We start from the raw sequence: 23897 nt of genomic DNA, 5'->3' as shown, positions 1-23897 counted from the left end.
ACAGCAGTCACTGTGCAGGGAGCTGCTGGGGGCACAGTCCAGAGGTCAGCACAGGGCTGAGAGAGTTCTGCCAGAAGGATGAATGTGAGAGGAGGAAGCCGTGGAGAGGGCCAGCAGGCTGGGCTGGAGCTGTTCAGCTGTGCAGGGCCAAGCTGTGCTCTGAAAGGAGGCCACTGAGGAGAGTCACCTGGGCCCCTCACCTGAGTGGGGGTCTGGGACCCTGCTGGGGTTCAGATCCAGGTGGTTTGCCTGTGGGACCCCCAAAGGCAGGGACCCAGCCCTGTGGGCAGTGCTCTGTGGGCAGGGGCAGCAGGCAGGGAGGTGTGGAGGAAGCTGGAAGTGCTCTTTCCCCCTGCTGGCTGCGCCAAGGGCTGTGGGCAGGGTGGCAGTGCCAGGGGCTCTGCAGAGCCCAATCCTCCTTGGCCAGCAAGAGGACATTCTGCAGGTGCCCAGGCTGCAGCCGCAGGAGGTGGGGGCAAAAAGCTGCTGCTGAGGGGCAGCTGAGGGCTGAAAGGAGGAAGAAGGGCAGGGGTGAGGTGAAGGTGGGAGGAAGGAGGAACCTTCTCTGAGCTCCAGCCTGGAACCACCAAAGGGATTTAAAAACAAAGCTTTGAAGTAACAAAGATAAAAGAAAACCCCCAAGGCCTCCTTGCTGGTAGTGTGGGGCTCGGGGTGGGGGTGCCGGGGGGCACACAGCAGCAGCAAATGAGTTTAGACTCCCAGCTGGGGGAGCTCAGATGAGCCGAGGCTGGAATCAACCAGGGGCTGCTGAGACCTCGCTGTGCAGCCCTGGCTGTGCGCTGGGGAGCAAAGAACCGGCCCCAGCCTCAGCCCCGACCCCGGCCCCAGCCCCGGCCCCGGCCCCGCTGCGAAGGGCAGCGCCGCAGCCCGGTGCTGAGCCCGGCGCTGAGCTCGGCGCTGAGCCCGTGCCCCCTCCCCCAGCTCTCAGCAGCCACAGGGTGTTTCCCAGCTCTGGAAACATGTTTCAAACCGAACCTGGAGCCGTGCCACCAGGGCTGAGCCTCCCCGCGGGGCAGATGAATGGCTCTGGGGAGCTTGCCAGAGCCATCGCCAGGAGCCAGGCAACAAGTTCAGGCAAACCCTCCCAAAGGTTAGAAAGTTCCCTTAAGCCCCCTGGGATGGAAATCAGCTGCGGGGGGGTGGGTGCTGCTGGGAGGCTCTTTGAGGGAGCCCGCAGCAAGCAAGAGCAAGAAACGATCACTTGCAGCAAACAGCAGGAAGGGTGAGGGGAAAGCTTGGAGCTCTCCAGTGCCTCCTGCCTCAGCCTGAGCCTCACTCGCTGGTGAAATGCACTTTGCTCAGTGCCCTCTGCCTCGTTCTCAGCTGCTGGCAGAGAACACTCAGAACCCCCAGGAGCAGATCTAAAGCTGCTGCTGCTGCCCTGGAGAGGAGAGGAGAAGGCAAGGGAAGCTTCAGCAGAGCACTGTGGGGTGCTCAGGGAGCATCATCTGCAGCTTGCTTCAGCTGCTGGGCTCCACAGGTACCTCCTGGAGAGAAGGACCTGCACTGGAGGGAGCTGAGCTGGGACCATCAGCCCTCTGCTGCCAGAGGAAGGGCAAAGCTGTGCCTCTCTGTGTCTGTCTGTCTGTCTGTGCTCAGCATTCATTCACTCAGGGCACTGATCTGTAGCCTTTTTGTTGTTCCCTCCCCTGGTCTCCAGGCTGAAGACCTCTCTGTCAAACCCTGCTGCAGGAGAGCCTTTTGGATCAGCCTCTGTAAGGCAGAGAGACATCAGAACAACTCAGCCCCAGTTTGGTATTCAGGGGCAGTTTGGGAATCTGAAGTGTTTTGGTGAAGCTCCTTTCAGGTCTGAGTGGGAGCAGCTCTGGGGCTGTCCTTGGCTCAGCCCTGGAGCCAGCTGAGGTTCTCCTGCCAGGGCCTTCCCTTCAGTGCCTGCCTGCTCCTTGGCTGTCTCCTGGCTGTCATTAAAAGATGATCTCCCCCATGGCCCTAAATCCCTGAGGCCTGGGATGCTTCCAGATCCGTAGCCTCTCAGGACTGTGTCTGCCCTGGTGGAGATCTGCAGTGCTCTGCTCACTCCTCATGGAGCTCCAACCTGCTCTGTTTCTCCCCAGAGGATCTTGAAGCCAATCAGCTGCTGAAGTGTGTGGGGGGGAAGCAGTCCCAAGCCTTCATTCTGCTCTCCCTTCCCTTTGGGATTTCTCAGCACTGCCCCCACAGAGCTGCTCCCCCACCCCCTGCCCAGCCTGGGCTCTGAGCCTCCCTGGAGGACAGCCCCTGACATGCCTGAGCTCTGCCAGCTCCTTTCTTGCTGCTGTTCCAGGATTAGCAGGGCTGACACACTGCAGCCTCTCCTTGCAGGAGGACAGAGAGTTCCATTCAAGAAGCAGCTTGTTGATCCCTTCAGCCTTTGCTGCCAATCCATCACTCACTCAGGACGTTCCTTTAGGGATCAGGGCTCTCCTGACCCACACCTGGGTGCTGCAGCCTGAGAGCCTGCTGGGGAACCACACCTGAAACCCTTCCTCAGCCTACAGCCAGGGCACAAAATCCCTGAAGTTATAAACTACAACTACAGGCTGGAGAGGTGGGCACAAGCCAACCTCATGAAGTTCAATAAGAGCAAGGGCAGGGCCCTGCAGCTGGGTCGAGGCAATCCCAGGCACAAATCCAGGCTGGGCAGTGACTGGCTGGAAAGTAGACCTGAGGAGAGAGACTTGGGGGTGCTGGTGGACAAAAAGCTCAACAGGAGCTCTCAGTGTGCACTTGCAGCCCGCAAAGCCAATCAGATCCTGGGCTGCAGCAGGAGAAGTGTGGCCAGCAGGTCGAGGGAGGTGATCCTCCCCCTCTGCTCAGCTCTGGTGAGACCCCACCTGGAGTCCTGCCTCCAGTTCTGGAGCCCCTATGACAAGAGGGATGTGGAGGTGCTGGAAGGTGTCCAGAGAAGGGCCAGGAGGATGAGCAGAGGGCTGGAGCTGCTCTGCTGTGAGGACAGACTGAAGGAGTTGGGGCTGTTCAGTCTGGAGAAGAGAAGGCTCCCAGGTGACCTCATTGTGGCCTTCCAGTATCTGAAGGGGGCCTACAGGAAGGCTGGGGAAGGACTTCTGAGGATCTCAGGTAGTGATAGGACTAGGGGGAATGGAATGAAGCTGGAGGTGGGGAGATTCAGGCTGGATGTGAGGAGGAGGTTCTTCACCATGAGAGTGGTGAAGCCCTGGGATGGGTTGTCCAGGGAGGTGGTCGAGGCCCCAGCCCTGGGGGTGTTTAAGCCCAGGCTGGATGAGGCTCTGGCCAGCCTGATGTAGTGTGGGGTGTCCCTGCCCATGGCAGGGGGGTTGGAACTAGCTGATCCTTGTGGTCCCTTCCAACCCTGAATGAAACTATGAAACTAAACCCAGGTGAGAAAGCCAACACCTGCCCCCTGCCTGCCAGCTGCTCCTGTCCCCACCTCAGTGCCCCTGTGCCTCCCTCCCTGCTCTCTTTTCTCTTCCTCTCTGCTGTTTCTTCTCTCTTGTCTCTGGTTTCATTTCCTGGCACAGCTTTTCCCTGTCCCCATGGTGCTGTCATGCAAGACCTGCCGAGGCTGGGCTGGGTTTGTCCCTGTCAGCCCTTGACTGATGCTGGCAGGTCACCTGAGTCACTGCTGAGCCCCAGCCAAGCCCCAGCTCCTGACTGAGCAGCATTGTCCCACCCTGACAGAGGAGCTCTGTGGCTGTGGGCTGTCCCTTGCTCAGTGCTCAGCCTGGAGAGGGCTCCATGGAGACCCCAGGACAGCCTTCCGGCACCAGAAAGGGGCTACAAGAAGGCTGCTGAGGGACTGTCCCCAAAGGCCTGCAGGGGCAGGTCCAGGGGCAATGGTTTGAAGTGGGGGAGCAGCAGATTGAGATTGGATGTGAGGAACAAGTTCTGCACCAGGAAGCTGCTGGAGCACTGCAACAGGTTGCTCAGGGAGGGGGTTGAGGCTCCAGCCCTGGAGATGTTCAGGGTCAGGCTCCACAAGGCTGGGAGCAACCTGCTCTGGTGGAGATGTCCCTGCTGGCTGCAGGGTTTGGCCTGGCTGCCCTCTGGAGATCCCCTCCAGCCCAGCCCATTCTATGAACTCTCCCTCAGCCTGTGCTGAGCAGCCAGGTATGAGGAAGGCTGAAGGCCTCCTCCCCTCCCCAGGGCAAGGAGAGAAGTGCTGCAGGATGTGCTGAGGTCTCCCTGGAGCACAGGCTGCAAGGGGATCTGCTCTGGGGCAGTGCAGCCCCGGGGTCCCCTGGGTCTGGGCACAGACCATGAGGGCAGGCAGCTGGCAGCAGGCTGCCTGCTTCCTGCCTGCTGGAAGCCAGGAGCAGTGTGACAGTGACCAGGAGAGGCTCAGACTGCAAGTAGAAGATTCTCTTTATTGGAGCAGCTACAGCAGCACAGGAAGCAGCAGAACCCAGGGAGAAGCCAACCCAGCTCCCAAGTTAATCACCAGGAAAGGAATGAATCAACCCAAGCTCGGGGTGCCCAAGGCCTCCTCTGCTCCAGGACTCAACTCCAGCTGTTCAGTGATGTCTTTCAGCTCAGGCTTGCTCTGCCCTTCAGCTCCTGGGGCTTGGCAGCTTTAGCTCAGCTGGAAGGTGACCCTGGGGGGCTTGCAGAGCTAATTCCCCTCGGCTGGCTTGTCCCTTTTGTCTGCAGGAGCACAGAGGGAGGAGAGCAAAGGCTCAGGTGTGGCCCAGAGGACCCCATGCTGCAGTGGGCACTGAGCTCAGCTCCCCTCAGCCCCCCTCCCCTTCTCCCAGGAGGAGTTCTCTCCCTCACAGCAGTGATTTGTGTCCCCCTTTAGAAGCTCAAGGCTGAGCTTCCCCTGCATGTTCCTGCAGCTCCCCTGAGCTTTCATTTCCTGGATCCTTTCACCCGGGGGTGATTAAACATTTGAGGCCTTCCTGCAGCATGCCCTGAGGGGCTCCCAGCTGATGACAAATTTGTTCAGCTCTGCCCAGAGCCACATTTTGCTGCTTAAGGTTCCAGGCTGCCAGGGCAGCAGCTCTGGGGTGGACACAGGGCCCCCTGCCTTCTAGGAAATCAGACCCGACCCCCCCTGGGGTCCTGAAGGCTTCCTGCAGAGCAAGAACTCTTACCAGCAGTTCCAGAAGAGCCAAGCAACCTGCAGAGCAAAGAGAGGGCACTCAGGGAGAGGAAGGAGCTGATGCTCTCCAAACCTCTCCACCCCTCCCTCAGTTTTTGGTCCCAGACTGTGAGCCACCTCCCTCCCCTCGAGGCTCCCTGAGGAGAGTGATGCTGCCCCCGGGGGGGGGGGCACCCCCTGGCTGCCACCTCCTGCCTTCCCTTCTCCTCACAGCATCTCCCCCCGCTGATCCCCATGGGGCAGGAGCTGTCTCACTGCTCACAGGAGGCTCAGGGGAGGTTGGTGCTGATCTTACACCTCTGCTGGGTGCCCATCAGCTGTCACTTGACCTCAGCTCTGTCCCTCTCGCTGAGGGGAGACCTCCTCACTCTCTACCATTCCCTGAAAGGAGGTTGGAGTGGGCTTGGGGTTGGTCTCTTCTCCCCAGGAACAAGCACCAGGGTCACAGAGGGTCTCAAGCTGCCCTGGGGGAGGTTTGGGTTGGACATTCGAAGAACCTTCCTCACTGGAAGGGTTCTCCAAGCCTGGCCCAGGCTGCCCAGGGTGGAATCCCCATCCCTGGAGGGGTTTGAGGGAGGCAGAGCTGCGGTGCTGAGGGCTATGGCTTAGCCCCAGCCTTGGCAGAGTCAGAGGATGGTTGGGCTGGGTGAGCTGGAAGGGCTTGGCCAACCCAGACAACTCCATGGCACAGGTTGGCAGTGCCTGGCACTGCCTGGCAGTGTTTACCTCTTGTGTAGCAACCCTTTGAGGCAGTGCCTGGGAACAGGGCTTGCAACACTTCCAGGGAAAGGAACTCCTCAAGAGCTGGAGAGCCCAGGCTGCCCCGGGCTGTGGATACTGGGGCAGAGGGGCAGCCCGGCAGGGCCAGGGGCTGCGGGGGGCCGAGCAGGGAGGCTTGGCGCAGCCACAGAGCTTACTGCGCGTCCTGCCCCTCCAGCAGCTGGCGGTAGGTGGAGATCTCCTGCTCCAGGCGGGTCTTGATGTCCATCAGGTTCCGGTACTCCTGGTTCTGCCTCTCCATGTCCCCACGGAGCTCTGCCAGCTGCGCCTCCAGGCTGCCCACCAGCCCCTGCAGCTGCGCCAGCTGCGCGCAGTACCGACCCTCCGTGTCTGCCAGCGTGCCCTCCAGAGCTGCCTTCTGCGGGCACAGGGCACCGGCTCAGGGGGAGGCACGGGGGGGATGCTGCTCGGGGGGCAGGGAAGGGGAGGCACAGGGGGCAGGGAGGGAGAGGCACAGGGGGGATGCTGCTCGGGGGGCAGGGAAGGGGAGGCACGGGGGGGATGCTGCTCGGGGGGCAGGGAAGGGGAGGCACGGGGGGGATGCTGCTCGGGGGGCTGGGAAGGGGAGGCACGGGGGGGATGCTGCTCGGGGGGCTGGGAAGGGGAGGCACAGGGGGATGCTGCTCGAGGGGCTGGGAAGGGGAGGCACGGGGGGATGCTGCTCGGGGGGCAGGGAGGGGGAGGCACGGGGGGGGATGCTGCTCGAGGGGCTGGGAAGGAGAGGCACGGGGGGGGATGCTGCTCGAGGGGCTGGGAAGGGGAGGCACGGGGGGGATGCTGCTCGGGGGGCAGGGAGGGAGAGGCACGGGGGGGATGCTGCAGGGGGGCTGGGAAGGGGAGGCACGGGGGGGATGCTGCTCGGGGGGCAGGGAGGGAGAGGCACGGGGGGGGGATGCTGCAGGGGGGAAGCACAGGGGGATGCTGCTCGGTGGGGTGGGAAGGGGAGGCACAGGGGACAGGGAGGGAGAGGCACGGGGGGGATGCTGCTCGGGGGAGGCACAGGGGATGCTGCTCGGGGGAGGCACAGGGGGATGCTGCTCGGGGGGCAGGGAAGGGGAGGCACGGGGGGGGTTGCTGCTCGGGGGAATGCTGCTCAGGGGGCAGGGAGGGGGAGGCACGGGGGGGGTTGCTGCTCGGGGGAGCGCTGCTCGGGGGGGTTGCTGCTCGGGGGGCTGGTAGAGGGAGGCCCGGGGGGGATGCTGCTCGGGGGGGTTGCTGCTCGGGGGGGGATGCTGCTCGGGGGGCAGGGAGGGGGAGGCACGGGGGGGGATGCTGCTCAGGGCGGCTCTGCTCGGGGGCAGGGAGGGAGAGGCACGAGGGGGGGGGGGTTGCTGCTCGGGGGGCGCTGCTCGGGGGCAGGGAAGGGGAGGCACGGGGGGGGGGGATGCTGCTCGGGGGGCAGGGAGGGGGAGGCACGGGGGAGCTGCTGCTCGGGGGGATGCTGCTCAGGGGGCAGGGAGGGGGAGGCACGGGGGGGGGATGCTGCTCAGGGGGCAGGGAGGGGGAGGCACAGGGGGGTTGCTGCTCGGGGGGGCGCTGCTCAGGGGGGTTGCTGCTCGGGGGCAGGGAAGGGGAGGCCCGGGGGGGCTGCTGCTCGGGGGGCAGGGCTCTCGGTACCATGCTGAGCTGGGACTGCAGCTCGATCTCCAGCCCCTGCAGGGTGCGCCTCAGGTCGGTGACCTCGGTCCTGCTGCTCTGCAGCTGCTCGGTGTTGACGGCGACCTCCCGGTTCAGCTCCTCGGTCTGAGGCAGGGAGAGGAGCAGATGGGGAATGGAGGCTCCCAGCAGAGCTCTGAAGGCTTTCACAGCAGCTCGGTGACTGCACAGGGGGGAGGTTTTCCTACCTTGCTGTGGAACCAGGCCTCAGCATCCTTCCTGTTCTTCTCAGCCAGGTTCTCATATTGGTCTCTCATTTCAGCCAGGATCTTGGACAGGTCGACGCCTGGAGCAGAGTCCAGCTCCACATTGACTTGGCCAGACACTTGTCCTTGCAGGGCAGCCAGCTCCTGTGTGGACAGGGCAGAGGAAGACAAAGGAGAGGACATGAACTGCAAACCTGAGAGAACCTTCCACTCCTGCCTCGAGGGCTGAGCCCTGGCTGACTGCCCTCAGACCCTCACAGGGGACTCTTGAGCTTCCTTCCTGCACCGTTGCAGTCCTGAGGACCTCCAGACTTCTGGGCCCTGGTTTTCCTCACCCCACTTCCAAACCTGGGGATGCTTTACCTCCTCGTGGTTCTTCTTGAGGTAGGCCAACTCCTCCTTCAGGCTCTCGATCTGCAGCTCCAGGTCAGCCCTGGCCAGGGTCAGCTCGTCCAGGACCCTCCTCAGGCCGTTGATGTCAGCCTCCACGCTCTGGCGCAGAGCCTGCTCCGTCTCGAACCTGGGCAAGCCCAAAGCGAGCTCTCAGGCTGCCTGCTGAAGGCAGCCCACCCTCTGCTGGCACACATCTGCCTGCTGGGGTTGCTGGTGTGGGCAGTGGTGCCCAGCACTGAACCTTTCTCACCCTACCCTGCCCGACACAACCCCTGCCCCGTGGTGCTCTCAGCAGAGGCAGCAAGGGCTGGGCTGCAGTGGCAGAACCAAGCCGGTTCCCACACAGATTTTGGAGGCATCCTGTGCTTTCCTCAGCGCCCTCCAGGCAGGATTCCTGCCTGCCCAAGGTTCTTTTTCCTCCCAGGAGCGACTCACTTGGTTTTGAAGTCGTCAGCAGCCAGCCGAGCGTTGTCGATCTGCAGCAGGATCTTGGAGTTGTCGATGGTGGCGTCCAGGATCTGCAAGGGAAGAGAGCTGAGTGCTGGGGCTGGAGCAGCTCTGCTGCCTCCTGTCCTGCTCTGAAGAGAGAGCTGAGATTCTCTTTGGGTTGTAGCTACACCAGGGGAGAGCAGGCTGCCTTGTTCTGGGCAGGGCAGTGCCCATGGCCTGCAGTGAGGTCCGCAGCAGCGCTTCGGCCACCACTGTCACTCGTGGGGAGGTCCCTTGGCTCCTCTGGCCCTCAGCTGAAGTGCCACAGCGAGACACAGCCTTTGGGGGGGAAGGCTTTAGTGAGCCAGGGTTTGGGTGGTGCTTTAGACTCACAGAATCCCAGAGTGGCTCAGGTTGGAAGGGAGCTCAGAGCAGCTCAGCTGCTCCAACCTCCCCTCCATGCCCAGGGACTCCTCTCAGCCAGACTCAGCTGCTCAGGGCCTCATCCAGCCTAGCCTTCAGCACCCCCAGGCAGGAGGCAGCCACAGCCTCCCTGGGCAGCCTGTGCCAGAGCCTCAGCAGCCTGGCACTGAAGAGCTGCAGGCTCTTAACAGTGGGAGGTACTGCAAGGCCTGCAGGGCTTTAAGCTGCAGGAGACCTTTGTGTGGTGGGGCTCACGCTGCTGCTGTGAAGGCTTTGGGCACATCCTCATTCCCAGAGCATTCAGGATGCACCATGAAGGCCTCCAAAGGAGGTGGTGGCTTGTGAGGGGCAGTCCCTGCTCATGTTTCCCTGGGAGGCTGCAAGTCCTCTTTGCCTGCTGCTCTGAGAACTCAAAGCTGGAGCAACATTTTCCTCTCACTTCAGTGAAGAGAGCAGAGCCAGAGGGAAGAGAAAACTCAGAGGGGGAAGCCTGGCTGCCAGTGCTGCCTCTGCTGGGCTCAGTGGCTGAGGCCAGGTGGGAATTGTGGCTGTGCTGAGGCAGGAGGCAGTGCCCTGGGTCATGAACCCGGGGCTGAGGTTTCCTTTCGGTGCTCTCCCAGCTGTGCCCCTGTCTGCCAGCTGGGTATCAGCTGCAGGGATCTGTTATCAGCTGCTGGGGCAAATCCTGCATTAGATATGGGATGGATTCCCTCCTTTGCCCACAAGCCAAAGGGCTCAGCTCTCTTATTCCAGTTCCAAGCTTCAGTAAGCAAAAGGTGGAAGGAGAGGAAGTGCTGGGGGATGGAATCTTTCCCAGCCTGTGTTTGTCACTGCCTCTGAGGCTCCTGGTGACAGAGATCCCCAGGCTGCTCTCTGAGCTCTCTTTGTCCCTCTGTGGCCACCCCCCATGGGCTGTGTGTACAGAGAGATGCTCTGCTAGCAGCAAGCCCCAGAGGGTTAAGCTGCAAGACAGCTCAGGCCGACTGCTCTGTGTGTTCTGGAGAGCACTTCCAAGAGCAGATCCTTCCACATTCATCAGCTCCTTCCTCTCCCTGCCCTGCCCCCAGCTGCAGTCCCTGCTGAGGTTCCCCTCCCTGGGCTTTTGTGCTTCCCCCTCAAGTGCAAGCCCCAGGGGGGCTCTGAGGAGCTGCCAGCACCTTACCTTCTCTCGAAGCTCTTCGATAGTCTTGTTGTAGGCACTGTAGTCCCGAGCTGGGCTTGGCCCTTGCTTTTGGTACCAGCCGCGGATTTTGGTCTCCAGGTCAGTGTTTGCCTCCTCCAGGGCTCTGACCTTCTCCAGGTAGGCAGCCAGGCGCTCGTTCAGGCTCTGCATCGTCGTCTTCTCGTTGCCCGAGAGCAGCCCCTCGCCGCCGCCCAGCCCCCCGAAGCCTCCACAGAAGCTGCTGCCGAAGCTGCTCCCATAGCCACCCCCCAGGCCGCTGCCCAGGCCAGAGGAGACAAACCTGGCAGAGGAGACCGAGACCCCCCTGCCCCCGGAGCCGCCGTGGATGCTCGGAGCCCTGAAGGAAGCTCCCCCGAAGCGCAGCGAGGGGCCGCCGGCCGCCCCGGAGGAGGTTGAGTGCCTGAAGCTGTAGGTGGCCATGGTGGGCAGGGGCAAGGACCTGAGCCGAGCTGCAGCCGCCTGAGTCTGTGCTCGGGTCCCCCTGCCCTGCTCTTTTATGCCGGTGGTGGCAGTGGGAGTTGGCCCCGGGAGTTGTTATCTGAGCCCCGTGGAATTTCTCAGCCCGCAGCCTGCGCCGCAGGTCCCTCCCCTTGGTCAGCGGCTCCGAAGGGCTGCGGTTCCTCCCTGCACCCGCAGCAGCCCATCCCCCCCCACCCCTCCCCCGGCAGCAGAGGCTGGGATCCAGAGGTGGCCTCACCCCGCAGAGGGGAGCGGCCAGAGCCGGGGGACAAGAGGCTGGGAGTGCCCAGCCCTGCTGCAGCCACCCTGGTCATGCTGTGGCGTTGTCCAAGTCACCCAGGAAAGGGCTGGGAGCAGAGCTTGAGAGGAGCCCAGGTGGGGAGGAGGATGTGCAGCCCTCGAGGGAACAGCTTCCCACCTGGCTCCTTCCTTCCCTTAAGAAGATTTCCTCCTGAAGGGAGCTTCACTGTTCCCTTCTTTGCTCTCAGCTCCTTCTGGGCTGGCAGCAGAGGGGAGGCTCTGGCAGAGGGGAGGCTCTGGCAGAGGGGAGGCTCTGGCAGAGGGGGGGCTCTGGCAGAGGGGAGGCTCTGGCAGAGGGGGGGCTCTGGCAGAGGAGAGGCTCTGGCAGAGGACATGCCTGGGCTGGAGGAGTCTCCTGGTCTCCAGCACCAAGAGTCCTGTCCAAGGAACAGACCTGGGGAGTGAGCACCAGCAGGAACAGGTCCCTGGTGAGACTTTGAGCCCTGGAAGAGAGGAGGGAGCAGAAGGGACACAACCTCTCAGCCTTCTGCTCTGTTTGCTGCCTGCAAAGGTTGTTTCTGGGATGTTCCAGCCCTGCATGGCCCAGCAGGGACTGTCCAAAGCAGAGCTGCTTCTGTTGCTGCCAGCCCCTCAGGAGCATCCCTGGCAGGAGCATCCCACACAGCTCCTCCTCCGTTCTCTCCCTTCCCACCTCTCTCCCTCCAGCCCCCTGGGGCTGTTCCAAAGCTGGCAGGAGGGAGCTGGCCCAGCAGTGTTGGCAGGGAGCAGCCAGGGCTGGGCAGAAATTCCCCCAGCTCCAAGGCCTTCCCCTGGGCAGAACCTTTGGAGCAGAGGTCCCTGCTGTGGTGGTGCAGGGAGAAATCCATCTGGTGCCAAAGTGAAGAGCTAAAGCCAAGCCCAAGGGAGGGGGAGGGAGGGGGGGAGGGGGCTCTGCTCTCTCTGTAGCCATGAAAAGTGCCCCAGGAGCTGCTGAGGCCTGGGCAGTGCTTTGTGCAGAGGAAAGAGCAGGGCAGGGGCAGGGAGGGGAGGAGAGCAAACAGAGAGGCTGGAAGGTGGCCAAGGCACCTGCAGCACCAGCCCCCATCGGCCTGCATCTGGTGGTGAGGCTGGGCCAGAGGAATTCTGCAGTGACTCAGGGCCAGGAGACCTCACCTGAGGTGGACAAAGCACGGCCCAGCCTTGCCCTGGGCCACTGCTGCACCCTGGGCACAGCTCAGCTCAGCTCTTTGCTTCCTGCAGAGCCTGCAGCATGCAGAGGGCTCTGCAGTGCCCAGTGAAAAACTGCCCAGCACCACTGCCCAGCCTGCCCAAGAGCTCCAGGGGACACTTGTGGCTGCCACAGACAGGCTGGAGCTCCCTGCTGTGGAGCTGAACGTGCTGCTCAGCCCTGGGGAAGCAAAAGCTGCCCAGCAGCTCCCTGGGAGCAGGTGGGAGAGGAGTGTCAGGGGGCAGCCTGCCTGCAGAGCAGGGCAGAGGGCCTGGGGGTGGTGAAGCCCAGAGCATGAGGAGCACAAATCCCCTGGGCAGAGGTGCAAGAGGCTCACAGGAGAGCAGCCTCCTGCTGCAAGGGGAGGGCAGCATCCTTCCCCCTGGGTGCTCCAGCAGCACTCAGAGCAGGTCTGGGGGGGGAGGGTTGCAGGGTGAGGAGGAGGATGCACAGGGTTGTGTGGTGCAGCTCAGGAAACCTGGGGCAGCCACCCTCATGCCTCAGCTGATGCTGCACTGCAGGCAGGGGTGGATTCAACACAGGGGGGAACCCTCCCCGGGGGTGAAGCTCTGCTCCTCAGGGCACTGCAGCTGGGAGTGGAGAGGAGAAGCTTTGGAGGCTCTCAGGTGGAGCAAGGCTTTGCTCTTGGTTACACCACCAGGTGTGTCACAGGCCCCTGGCTCCCAGCCCCATTCCTGCTGCTTCCCAAACCCCTTCCTGCTGCCCCAGGAGGTTTATGGATTGTCCTGCACCCCATTTTTGTGCCCCCTGCGTGCCCCTGGGGCACCCTTGGCTTTCCTCACAGCCTGCTGAGCCTCCTCCCAGGCAGGTCCAATGGAATGGACTCTGGGGAGGGTTTAGGCTCCCTTGGTGGTGCCTGCAAGCTCCCTGGGTGATGGAGCACAGCCAGGTTGTTCTTCTGATTGATCCTCCTCCATCTCCCAGTGTTCCAGGGGGGGATCATCCTTCCTTCCTGCCCCTTTCCACCAGGGAAGTGCTTCTGGACTCTTCTGCAGGCACATTCTCAGCCTTCATCTCTGCCCTTGCTCAGGAGCACTTCAGCCACCCCCCTCCTGCCCTCTATAAACCACAGCCTTGGGGTGGTTCTGTCTCCTGCTGAAGGTCTCAGGCATTGGAATCTCTTTAATCCCAACACAAAATTGCCTCTTGTTGTGTCTTGTGTTTTTTTTTTTCTCTCCCTGAACTTCCTCGTGGGAAGCAGCAGAGCTGCCAAGAGCTGATCTGCAGCTGGGCCTGAAAGGGCTGCTTTGAGTGGCAGCTTTGGGCTCCCTCCTTTCCTGTCCCACCATAAATCATTTCTTGTGAACCCTCCCCAGGCTCTCATTGCCACACAGCCCTCTGGAGGTGCCAGCAGAGGCAGAGGCAAGAATGTTTCCGTGCTGCCAGGGGCAGGTCCCAGCACATGCTGCCAGGGGTGCTAGGAGAGGGGAGATAAGAGCAGAGATAAGCACTCTGCAAACTTCCTCAAAGTCCTCACTTCTGCAAAGCTGAGGGAGAGAGATTTGGTGAGGAGGAGTGCAGGGGGGGCTGATGTCTGCCCTGGAAGGGATGAGAGAGAAAGCCAGGTGAGGGGGCAGGAATGGGGAGAGGAATCCCAGGAGGGGTTGGGTTGGGAGGGACCTCAGAGATCCTCCAGCTCCAAGCCCCTGCCATGGGCAGGGACACCTCAACCAGCCCAGGCTGCTCAGGGCCTCATCCAGCCTGGCCTGGAGCTCCTGCAGGGAGGAGGCAGCCACAGCCTCCCTGGGCAGCCTGTGCCAGGGGCTCCCCAGCCCCCCTGCCAGCTCCAGTCTCAATCTGACCTCTCCCAGGGGCAGGAAGGGAATGATGAGAATGCTTTGAGCTGGGCTTGAAGGTGATGGAGCCCTCTTCAGCTCCCTGACCTGGGGACTTCTGCTGGAATTTCTCAGTGTTTGTCACTTCCATGGTGTTGGACAGGTAGGGCTGAGGGAGCCAGGAGGAGCTCAAACCCTCCCCGAGTGGGAGCAGGGCAAACACTTGGCACAGGCAGCTGGCTCTGCTGAGTGCCTTGGGCAATGCCTCAGCATTGTCTCTGTTGCCCTAGAAACTGAACCAGCTCTGAACTGCTGACCCTGCTGGCAGCCCAGGGCCCTGCTGCCACACAGGACCTGAGGTGGGGAAAGAACAGAGTAAAAGAACAGGGTAAAAGTGGTGGCAAGAGAGGCTCAGCAGGGAGCTGGCCCTGGCAGGGGGGCAGCCGAGGCTCTGGCTGTGTTTTCACACTTCCTCTGCCCTGGTCTCTGGCTGGCAAAGCTCAGCAGGCTGTGCTGGGGCTGGGAAGGATGCTGGAGCCGAGTGTCCAGCTGGCAAGAGGCCACCTCCCCAAGTCAGGTTTCTGCAGGCAGCAGCCCTGGCAAGGCCACCACCAACCCCAAACAGAGCCAGCTGGTGCCAGGCTGCCAGGGCCAAGCCCCTGGCTGTGAGTCATGCTGCAGGAGGAGGCACAGAGCTCCTCAGGGGGCACTTCCCCACCTGCAGAATTCCTCCTCCAAAACCCCAGGCTTGGTAGCCACAGAGTGGATTGGTCCCAGAGGAGCTGCTGCGCTCATTTGGCACAGCCTGGGGCTGGGTTGTGGTTAGGAACTCGACCAGGATTAATGAATGGATTGATCAGTGAGGCTGGAGGTGCCTCTGGTCCACAGCCACACTCAGTGCCAGGCCCAGCAGTGGGTGCCAGTGGAAAGCTGTTGCCTGCAGCCAGCCTTTGCCATGCCAGCCCAGCGTGGGCTGGTAATGAGTGGGTTAAGGAGCAGGGCCTGCAGCCTGCACAGGCAGCTCTGCAGCAGTGCCAGGGCAGGGCAGCAGCTCCTCAAGTGCTGGGTGGCTGAGCCTGGCCTCAGTGTGAGACCCTCCAGGGCTCAGAGCTCCACAGCAGCCCAGGCTGGCCGTGGGACTCTGCCCCAAAGCTCCTGGGCAGGCTCCGGCTGCAGGCGCAGAGGATTCACCTCCAGAGCAGAGGAACTCAAGCAGCCAGAGGCTGCCACTCAGCAGCAGGCACTGGCTGCACCTCCACAGTCCCCCCTGCAGGGCTCTGCTCTCAGCACAGCACCAGGGCTCAGCCTCCTCCTCCTCAGCGAGGCTCCTTCTGCTGCCGGGGTGGTTCCAGGCTCCCTGCCCGGCCCTGGCAGCCACTCCTGCTGCTGAAGGAGTTGAAGGCAGAGACAAACCAACTCCAGCAGGAGAGGAACCCCTGCAGGAGCCATCCAGGAGGCTGTGGCTCGCTCTGAGTTTGCTGATTCCATGTGGAATGACCTCAAAAGCTTCCAGCAGCATGATGTGGAGCAGACCACTCCTCCCTTCTCTTCCCTGTCCTCTGCAGTGAGCTCATTCCTGACTCTTTCCCTCTCTGTTCCTTGGGTTTGTTCCCCCTCAGCTGCCTCAGTGCCACCCCCACCCAGCTCCTCAGCGTTTCAGCTTCTTCCCTGCCCTGCCTGCTCCCCAGCTCTGGGGCTTGGATTCCATCCCAAGGCTCTCCACAAACCCCTTTGTGTGTCTGCTGCCCTCAGCACCTCAGCTCAGCTCCCTTGGGTGGCCTTTCATGCTCTGCTGAGTCCCACCTGGTACCTCAGCCAGCAGAGCCCAGGGCAGGCCAGAGGCTGCTGTGCTTGGCTCAGCTCAACTCAGCTCAGCTCAGCTCAGCCCTGGGTGCACTTCCAGTGCAGCCTTAAGATGCTCAGCAGAGGCTGAGGGCAGCAGACCCCACTCAGGGCATTCCTCCCTCCCTGTTCCCTCCTGAGGGACAGCAGAGGGGAAGAAGACTCAGGAGTGTTCCCCACAGCCAGCCCAGGACACCTCTGGCTCCTTTCTGGGGCCAGAAGCCTTCTTCCCACCTAAGCTGTGGGGTCTCAGGCCCAGGGCTGCGCTGGGTGGCTGGGGCTGAGGCTGGCAGCTTCGGGGTTTCCGTGGGCAGTGGTTGGTGTGGGAGGGAGGAAGGAGGCTGGGGCAGGGCAGGAGGCTCTGTTAGCTTGCAGGGGAGAGCCCTGGGGTGACTCAGCAGAGAGGAGTCTGCTCTGAGTGCCAAATCCCCTTTGTCCTCCAGGGAATGCTCTGGCTCCTCCTTTCTGCTGTGCTGGGAGCTCTGCCCTGGGCTGTGGCAGGGGACCCTTGGAAGCCTTTCTAAACAAGCCTGGGTGGCCAAAGGGACCTGACCCGAACCTGTTTGCCACCCGAGGTGCAAGTGCAAAGCTACTGTCAGAACATCAACTGTTGGTGACTGATGGGGTGTCAGAGACCCACCCCTCTCACAGCTGAGTCACCTGAGATGTGGCAGACCCTGTTCAGCTGCTTGCTCAGCCCACTGCAAGCCACTGAAGCCCAGGCTCCCAGGTTCTCAGCCACTGAGGTGTTTCAGTTCCTCTTCCCAGCCCAGATCCTGACAGTGTGGAACTGGAGCAGTTCTCTTTGCCTGTACCTCACCATCTCCCCCCCAACACCCAGATCCTGGCAGTGTGGAACTGGAGCAGTTCTCTTTGCCTGTACCTCACCATCTCCCCTCCCCAGATCCTGGCAGTGTGGAACTGGAGCAGTTCTCTTTGCCTGTACCTCACCATCTCCCCTCCCCAGATCCTGGCAGTGTGGAACTGGAGCAGTTCTCTTTGTCTGTACCTCACCATCTCCTCTCCCCAGATCCTGGCAGTGTGGAACTGGGGCAGTTCTCTTTGCCTGTACCTCACCATCTCCCCCCTCCCACCCAGATCCTGGCAGTGTGGAGGATGAACTGCAGCAGCTCTAGGAAGAGTGAGCCCTGCCTGCAGCCTGCCTGCACCCTTCAACCCTCCTGCTCCCCCTCTTGGCACACCCAGCACTCATTTCCTGAGCCTGCACCGAGCAGAGCAGAGCAGGCAGAGCCCTCCTGGGGGCTGGGAGAGGAGGCTGCCGGGGTGGGATTGGTCTCACCCTCAGTGCCCCCAGGGAAAATGCTTCTGGTTTGCCAAAGCTCTCCTGGAAGTGTAGGGTTGGTGGAGCCCAATGGTCTCAGCTGCAGAGCAGCAGCTCCCTGCACCCCTCCTCTCTGCTTCCCTACAGGTGTCACTCTTGACTTGGATGTGAGTCTCCTCCTGCAGCTCCTACCCAGCCCCCCCCCCTGCCTGAGTGAGGATGATCTCATTTGGGGCTGTCTCACACCATCCACCCAGCCTTGGTTTCCCTGGGAAGAGCTCTCCTGGGCCCCACCTCAGCTCTCCACCACACGAAGGCACCAGAGAGATGCTGGACAAGGTTTGCTTTGCTTTGCAGGGAAGTGAACTTTATTCAGGCCTTGTGTTAGCAGCAGAAAGTGCCCAGCAGCTGCACTGCAGGCAGGGGGTGAGGATGCCATGAGAGCTGCTGCAGAGCACCACAGGAAGGAGAAAGCAGCTGGAGGTGCTGGGAATCTGATCCTGAGCTCCTGCAGAGCAGGCTGTGGGGCACACAGAGGGGGCTCTGGGTGAGCACACCGAGGGCCAGGCTGCTCAGGTGGCAGGAGGCAGCTCAGGGGAGCCCAGCACGTTGGTGGCACCTTAGCAGACCCTGGATTGTCCTGTGGGGTGAGAGAGGAGCTGTTAGTGTGGTGGGGAGGGCAGCAGGCTCCGCAGCTGTGGCAGTTCAGGTGCTGTCCATCTGTGCTGGCAGCGTGGGAGGGGAGCTCAGAGCTCAGCCTGCTGCTGCCACTGAGGCTGAGCCACCCTGGGCTGAGGAGAGCTGCTGCTGCTTCCATCCCTGCTGCTGCTGCTTCCATCCCTGCTGCTGCTGCTTCCATCCCTGCTGCTGCTGCTTCCATCCCTGCTGCTGCTGCAGGTGTGGAAGCTGCCACAGGAGGGGCAGCATCAGCAGGAGAAGAGGAGGAGCAGAGCCATGGGGCCAGGGTAAGTGAGGATTCCTCTGGGCAGGGTTTCTCACCTGACTTGTCACTGGACTGCCCATGACAGTAGGAAGAGGAGGAATAGGAGTGGGACGTTCCCCCTCCTTGGGATGACCTGTGCAGGGAGAGGAGTTTTAGTGGAGGGACAGAGGTGAGGTGCACAGAGCAGCTCAGCTCTCCCTGCTCCCCCCAAGCATCCCCAGGCAGCTTTTCAAGCTCATTCCTTCAGCTGCCTTCTCCTAGCAAGTCCTAAAAGCAGACCCAAGAGAAGCCTGCAGAGCTGAGCCCTGTGCTGGCCCAGCCCAGCTCTGCTCCCCCAGCTGCAGACACAGGGCAGGGAGCCACAGCTCAGCTTTCCACAGCAGTTCCTCCTGTGGCATTCCCTCTGCACAGCCAGCCTAGGAGGCTTCAGCTGCCTTCTCCTAGCTGCCTTCTCCTAGCAAGTCCTAGAAGCAGACCTAAGAGAAGCCTGCAGAGCTGAGCCCTGTGCTGGCCCAGCCCAGCTCTGCTCCCCCAGCTGCAGACACAGTGCAGGGAGCCACAGCTCAGCTTTCCACAGCAGTTCCTCCTGTGGCATTCCCTCTGCACAGCCAGCCTAGGAGGGGCTGATGCCCTCCAGCCCTCCTCTGTGCTGTGCACTCCCAGGTTGGGATCTCCACAGCAACCTCCTGTGCTTGGACTTCAGCTACAGGCTGACAAAAGCCTAAGCCCTGCCCTGTGCTCAGCGAGAGGCAGAGCAGAGGAGCGGCGGCAGAGCTCCCACAACACCTACACGATGTCCTGCTGGCCCTCCTGCAGCAGGGCCCTGTACTGGGCGATCTCCTGCTCCAGCCGGGTCTTGATGCCCAGCAGCAGCTTGTACTCCTGGTTCTGGCTCTCCATCTCGCAGCGGATGCTGGCCAGCTCCTCCTCCAGCGCGTTAACCTGGCCCTGGATCTGCTGCAGCAGGCAGCCGTAGCGAGATTCGGCTTCTGCCAAGGAGCTCTCCAGGGAACTTTTCTGCGGGCGGAGGAGCAGGAGGTGAGCGGCAGAGCTCGGCCCGGCCCTGCCCGCCCCCGGCAGGGAAAGGCGCCGGCCCCCGGCCCCCTCGCACCGTGCTGAGCTGTGCCTGCAGCTCGATCTCCAGGTTCTGCATCTCTCGTCTCAGCTCCGTCAGCTGCTGGCTGCTGCTCTGGATGTCCTGGCTGCTGGAGGTGACCTGGCGATTGACCTCCTCGATCTGCAGCGTCAGAGCACAGCCCCCCGTGTGAGCGTGTGCTCAGGGAGGAGCAGCTTGCAGCCCTGTGCCGTGCGGGAGGGCTGCAGGGGAGCAGCCTCCTCGGCTCAGCCCAAGGCTCTGCGTGCCCAGGGTGAGGGGGGACCCTCCTCAGGGGACCCTCCTCAGGGGACCCTCAGGTGCGGTTTGCAGCCTGAGAGCTAAGAAGGCTTTGGAGCCTGCCCCTGTCATCCCATCCTCACTGAGCACAGCTCCATGGATTGCTCCATGGGTAGCTCAGGCTCCATGGATCCTGACCTTCCACCCACCTCGGCACATCGGCCCCAGGCTGTTCCCCCCCCCAGTGGCTTCTCCTTTGCCATCCCCAGGCCGTACCTTGACCTCGTACCACTGCTCCACCTCCCGGCGGTTCTTGTCGATGACCTGCTCGTACTCCTGCCTCAGGTCGTTGAGGATCTTGGTCAGGTCCTGCCCAGGGGCAGCGTTGACCTCCACGCTGACATCGCCTCCGGTCTGGGACTGCAGCTGCCTCATTTCCTGCGGAGGGAGCAGGAGGCAGCAGAGCTCAGGGCTGGGGCTGGGGAAGGAGAGCTGGGCAGGGGCCAGGGACAAGGGCACCACACAAGGCTGGCTGGACTCAGTGTGCACCTTTGGGGATGGACCTCACCTCCTCATGGTTCCTCTTGAGGACCATCAGCTCATCCTTCAGGCTCTCCAGCTCAGATTCCAGCCCAGACCGGGTGCGAGTGAGCTCGTCCAGCATGTTCCTCAGGCCGTTGATGTCAGCCTCCACGGTCTGGGAGATGACCAACTCGTTCTCATACCTGCAGAGAGCACAGAGAGCCACTGCATGGTCACTGCCCGGCCTTGGCCACACCACCCCTGGGGCTGGAGTCCTCCCCTGTGCTCAGGGCTCTCACAGAGCCGAGGCCAAGACAGGAGCAGGGCCGCAGGGGACTCACTTCATGCGGAAGTCGTCGGCTGTCATCCTGCTGTTGTCGATCTCCAGGATCATTTTGTTGTTGTCCACGGTGGCAGCAATGATCTGCAAAAGGGGAGGTTGGAGAGGAGGCTCTTGGGCTGCCAGACATCCAGGGCAAGAAGAGCCAAAGCTTTGGCAGGGCCTCGCCACGAGGCTCGGGGTTGATTCCTGCAGTGGTGCAGGGGACTCAGAGCGCTCTGGAGCTGCTGTGTGGCTGGGGCTGGGGCAAGGTTTTGGCTTCCCCCAAAGTTCTGGTGGAAGGAACGCTGGTGGGGGGAGGAGGACAAGGACATTTCTGGTGGGAGGTCACCAGGGCTGGGGCTCTGCACACTGGCTCTGTAAGGAGGTCTTTGTCCCCAGCTCATTGCAGAAGAGGCTGAGGGCCGGGGAAGGGCTTGGTCCTTCCTGCGCCGCGGGCAGGAGGAGAGTGCAGGGACAAGGGGAGGTGGAAAGGAGAAGAGCAATGCAGGGCCGGGGCTGGGGCTGTCCTACCTGGTTCTGGAGCTGCTCGATGGCCTGGTAGTAGGGACTGTAGTCCTTGGCAGCAGCAGGAGCTTGCTTCCTGTACCACTCGCGGATGTGGAGCTCCAGCTGCGCGTTCTCCTCCTCCAGCCGCCGCACCTTGTCCAGGTAGGAGGCCAGGCGGTCGTTGAGGTTCTGCATGGTGACCTTCTCATTGCCACCCAGCAGCATGTCCCCCCCCACCCCGAAGCCCGCTGCCATGCCCCCGCAGAAGCCTCCTGCCGCGCTGCCGGCGCTCAGGCCCCCTCCGTAGCCCAAGCTGCCTGCCGCCCCCCCGGAGCTGCCCCCTCCGTAGCAGGAGGCGGCGTAGCGCCGGCAGGACACCGAGGAGCTCCTGCCGCCGCCCCCGGCGCCGCCGCAGGCCCCTCCACCGCTCCTGTAGGAGGTGCTGGATGTTCTCTTGATGCTGCAGCTCATGGTGGAAGCGATCAGAGCCCAAGCCCCAGGTGCAAGTCCCCTGCTCAGCTGTAGGCACCAAGCGGACTGCAGGCTCTGTCCTCGCCGGTGGCTTTTATGCCGTGCAGGGTGGGTGAGGGTGGGAGGGAGCTCAGCTTCCCATGGAGGCTGCCAGCCCTGCAGCTGCTGCCAAGAGGGATGTGCCAAGGGGAATTTCTGCTGGGGCTTGGGTCTGCCCTCCCCGTGGGTACTGTGTCTGCTGCTGATTCACCCCAAGCCTGCACCATCATCTCAGGTGGGTGGCTGTGAGATTGCCTTTGAGATAGGCTCCTGCTGGCTACTTAGGGAGTGAGACTCACTTTAATTGCTGGGCTTTGTTCTCTGGAGTCACTCTGCCTCCCGAGGAGAGGTGGTGAAAGCAGTCCCTTTCTCAGCACACCCGAGAAGGGCACAGGGGCTGCTCAGGGGGGAGCAGCAGCCATGGGGATGACTTTACCACTACTCACAGAGCCATGGAATGGCTCAGGGTGGAAGGGAGCTCAGCTGCTCCAAGCTGCTGCCATGGGCAGGGACTCCCCTCACCTAGAGTCAGCTGCTCCAACCTGCTGCCATGGGCAGGGACTCCCCTCACCTAGACTCAGCTGCTCCAAGCTGCTGCCATGGGCAGGGACTCCCCTCACCTAGACTCAGCTGCTCCAACCTGCTGCCATGGGCAGGGACTCCCTTCACCTAGACTCAGCTGCTCCAACCTGCTGCCATGGGCAGGGACTCCCCTCACCTAGACTCAGCTGCTCCAAGCTGCTGCCATGGGCAGGGACTCCCCTCACCTAGACTCAGCTGCTCCAACCTCCTGCCATGGGCAGGGACTCCCTTCACCTAGACTCAGCTGCTCCAACCTGCTGCCATGGGCAGGGACTCCCTTCACCTAGACTCAGCTGCTCCAACCTCCTGCCGTGGGCAGGGACTCCCCTCACCTAGACTCAGCTGCTCCAACCTCCTGCCATGGGCAGGGACTCCCCTCACCTAGACTCAGCTGCTCCAAGCTGCTGCCATGGGCAGGGACTCCCCTCACCTAGACTCAGCTGCTCCAAGCTGCTGCCATGGGCAGGGACTCCCTTCACCTAGACTCAGCTGCTCCAAGCTGCTGCCATGGGCAGGGATTCCCCTCACCTAGACTCAGCTGCTCCAACCTGCTGCCATGGGCAGGGACTCCCTTCACCTAGACTCAGCTGCTCCAACCTCCTGCCGTGGGCAGGGACTCCCCTCACCTAGACTCAGCTGCTCCAACCTCCTGCCATGGGCAGGGACTCCCCTCACCTAGACTCAGCTGCTCCAAGCTGCTGCCATGGGCAGGGACTCCCCTCACCTAGACTCAGCTGCTCCAAGCTGCTGCCATGGGCAGGGACTCCCTTCACCTAGACTCAGCTGCTCCAAGCTGCTGCCATGGGCAGGGATTCCCCTCACCTAGACTCAGCTGCTCCAACCTGCTGCCATGGGCAGGGACTCCCCTCACCCAGACTCAGCTGCTCCAACCTGCTGCCATGGGCAGGGACTCCCCTCACCTAGACTCAGCTGCTCCAAGCTGCTGCCATGGGCAGGGACTCCCTTCACCTAGACTCAGCTGCTCCAACCTGCTGCCATGGGCAGGGACTCCCTTCACCTAGACTCAGCTGCTCCAACCTGCTGCCATGGGCAGGGACTCCCCTCACCTAGACCCTGCTGCTCAAGGCCTCATCCAGCCTGGCCTTGAACAACCCCAGGAGGCAGCCTGGGCAGATCAGCTTCAGAGCCCAGAGAAGCCCAGAGGGGTAGAGACCAGGCTGCTGCTGGCGTCATGGGGTGACGGTGCTGGGAAGGGTTGGAGGTGTTGGGTCAGAGGCTGTGATGCAAGAGTGCTGAGAGGGAGAGGGAAAATCAACACCTCTGGCATCAGCAGCAGTCAGCAGCTCAGCAGGGAGCACAAAGGGGCACTGCAGCAATCCAGGGAGGGAGGTCTGAGTAAGGGCTCACACCCTGTGAGAAGGCAATGGTTAAACCTTAATGGCTGTGACTCAAACCCAGCAGCAGAGGCAAAGCAACTGGTCCTGGCCTGCAGGTAATTAGAAAGCTACCAATTAAAGAACAATCATAATTACCAAGATCAAAGCTTCACATCAGCTCAGCCTGGCGGTGGGAATGGGATTCTGCCCCCTAGCTCTGCCCTGCTGAGACCCCTCCTCAAATCCTGCCTCCAGCTCTGCTGTCCCCAGCAGGAGGAGGACACAGAGCTGCTGGAGAGAGCCCAGAGGAGGCCACAAGGATGCTCCAAGGGCTGGAGCAGCTCTGCTGGGAGCACAGGCTGAGGGAGCTGGGGCTGTGCAGCCTGGAGAGGAGAAGGCTCCAGGGGGACCTCAGAGCTGCCTGCCAGGAGCTGAAGGGATCCTGCAGGAAGGCTGCAGAGAGACTTCTGCTGAGGGGGTCTGGAGACAGGCCCAGGGGGAAGGGTTTGGAGCTGAGGCAGAGCAGGGTTAGAGTGGAACTGAGGCAGAAGTTGCTGAGTGTGAGGGTGGTGAGACTCTGGCCCAGGCTGCCCAGGGAGGCTGTGGCTGCCTCCCAAGCCTTTGAGCAGCTGAGTCTAGCTGAGAAGTGTCTGTGGGCAGGGCAGGGAGTTTGGAGCAGCTGAGCTCTGAGCTCCCTTCCAACCTGAGCCATTCTGTGACTCTGATTGCCAAGCCACAAGACCAAAGTCTCTCTAGATGCCATTAGCAGTCAGAGCCTTTGAGGTTGGACCTGGTTCTGTGGTGGAGGCTGTGGAGGCTCCTC

General features: G+C 62.1%; 2 protein-coding genes and 1 long non-coding RNA gene across 3 annotated transcripts; 1 reads left to right on the top strand and 2 right to left on the bottom strand.

The window, feature by feature from the left end:
* Positions 1–4347: 4347 nt before the first annotated feature.
* LOC137455873 (keratin, type I cytoskeletal 19-like) lies at positions 4348–10664 on the bottom strand. The gene is made up of 8 exons (XM_068167011.1): positions 10151–10664; positions 8572–8654; positions 8107–8263; positions 7726–7887; positions 7499–7624; positions 6019–6239; positions 5094–5119; positions 4348–4644 (listed from the first exon to the last, which is right to left on the bottom strand). The coding sequence occupies exons 1-8, from the start codon at positions 10589–10591 to the stop codon at positions 4613–4615; spliced, it is 1248 nt and encodes a 415-aa protein (XP_068023112.1). The 5' UTR covers positions 10592–10664; the 3' UTR covers positions 4348–4612.
* A 1-nt stretch (position 10665) lies between these two features.
* On the top strand, positions 10666–13267 carry LOC137455874 (uncharacterized). The gene is made up of 2 exons (XR_010990932.1): positions 10666–12318; positions 13044–13267. It is a non-coding gene; the product is annotated as an uncharacterized lncRNA (long non-coding RNA).
* Positions 13268–17370: 4103 nt separating this feature from the next.
* On the bottom strand, positions 17371–21201 carry LOC137455854 (keratin, type I cytoskeletal 16-like). The gene is made up of 8 exons (XM_068166980.1): positions 20670–21201; positions 20158–20240; positions 19863–20019; positions 19571–19732; positions 19073–19198; positions 18752–18978; positions 18018–18094; positions 17371–17658 (listed from the first exon to the last, which is right to left on the bottom strand). Exons 1-8 carry the CDS (start codon positions 21114–21116, stop codon positions 17639–17641), a joined length of 1299 nt encoding a protein of 432 aa, XP_068023081.1. The 5' UTR covers positions 21117–21201; the 3' UTR covers positions 17371–17638.
* Between the last annotated feature and the right edge of the window lie 2696 nt (positions 21202–23897).

The sequence above is a fragment of the Melanerpes formicivorus genome, unplaced genomic scaffold (genome assembly GCF_026170545.1).
Source record: "Melanerpes formicivorus ecotype bairdi unplaced genomic scaffold, bMelFor1.0.p_v2 SCAF_112, whole genome shotgun sequence".
NCBI classification, from domain to species: Eukaryota; Metazoa; Chordata; class Aves; order Piciformes; family Picidae; genus Melanerpes; species Melanerpes formicivorus.
Note: the sequence above shows the minus strand (reverse complement) of the source record. Positions and strands in the feature narration are given on the sequence as shown.

Bases quoted from the DNA above. Each gene is read 5' to 3' on its own strand.
- LOC137455854 (XM_068166980.1), bottom strand. From the start codon at position 21,116: ATGAGCTGCAGCATCAAGAGAACATCCAGCACCTCCTACAGGAGCGGT. The intron at 18,979-19,072 runs GTGCGAGGGGGC...CTCCGCCCGCAG, and splicing joins TGCAGGCACAGCTCAGCACG to AAAAGTTCCCTGGAGAGCTC. The intron at 17,659-18,017 runs GTGAGAAACCCT...CTCACCCCACAG, and splicing joins GCAGTCCAGTGACAAGTCAG to GACAATCCAGGGTCTGCTAA.
- LOC137455873 (XM_068167011.1), bottom strand. From the start codon at position 10,591: ATGGCCACCTACAGCTTCAGGCACTCAACCTCCTCCGGGGCGGCCGGC. The intron at 7,625-7,725 runs GTAGGAAAACCT...TCCCTGCCTCAG, and splicing joins AGGCCTGGTTCCACAGCAAG to ACCGAGGAGCTGAACCGGGA. The intron at 6,240-7,498 runs GTACCGAGAGCC...CTGTGCCCGCAG, and splicing joins TGCAGTCCCAGCTCAGCATG to AAGGCAGCTCTGGAGGGCAC.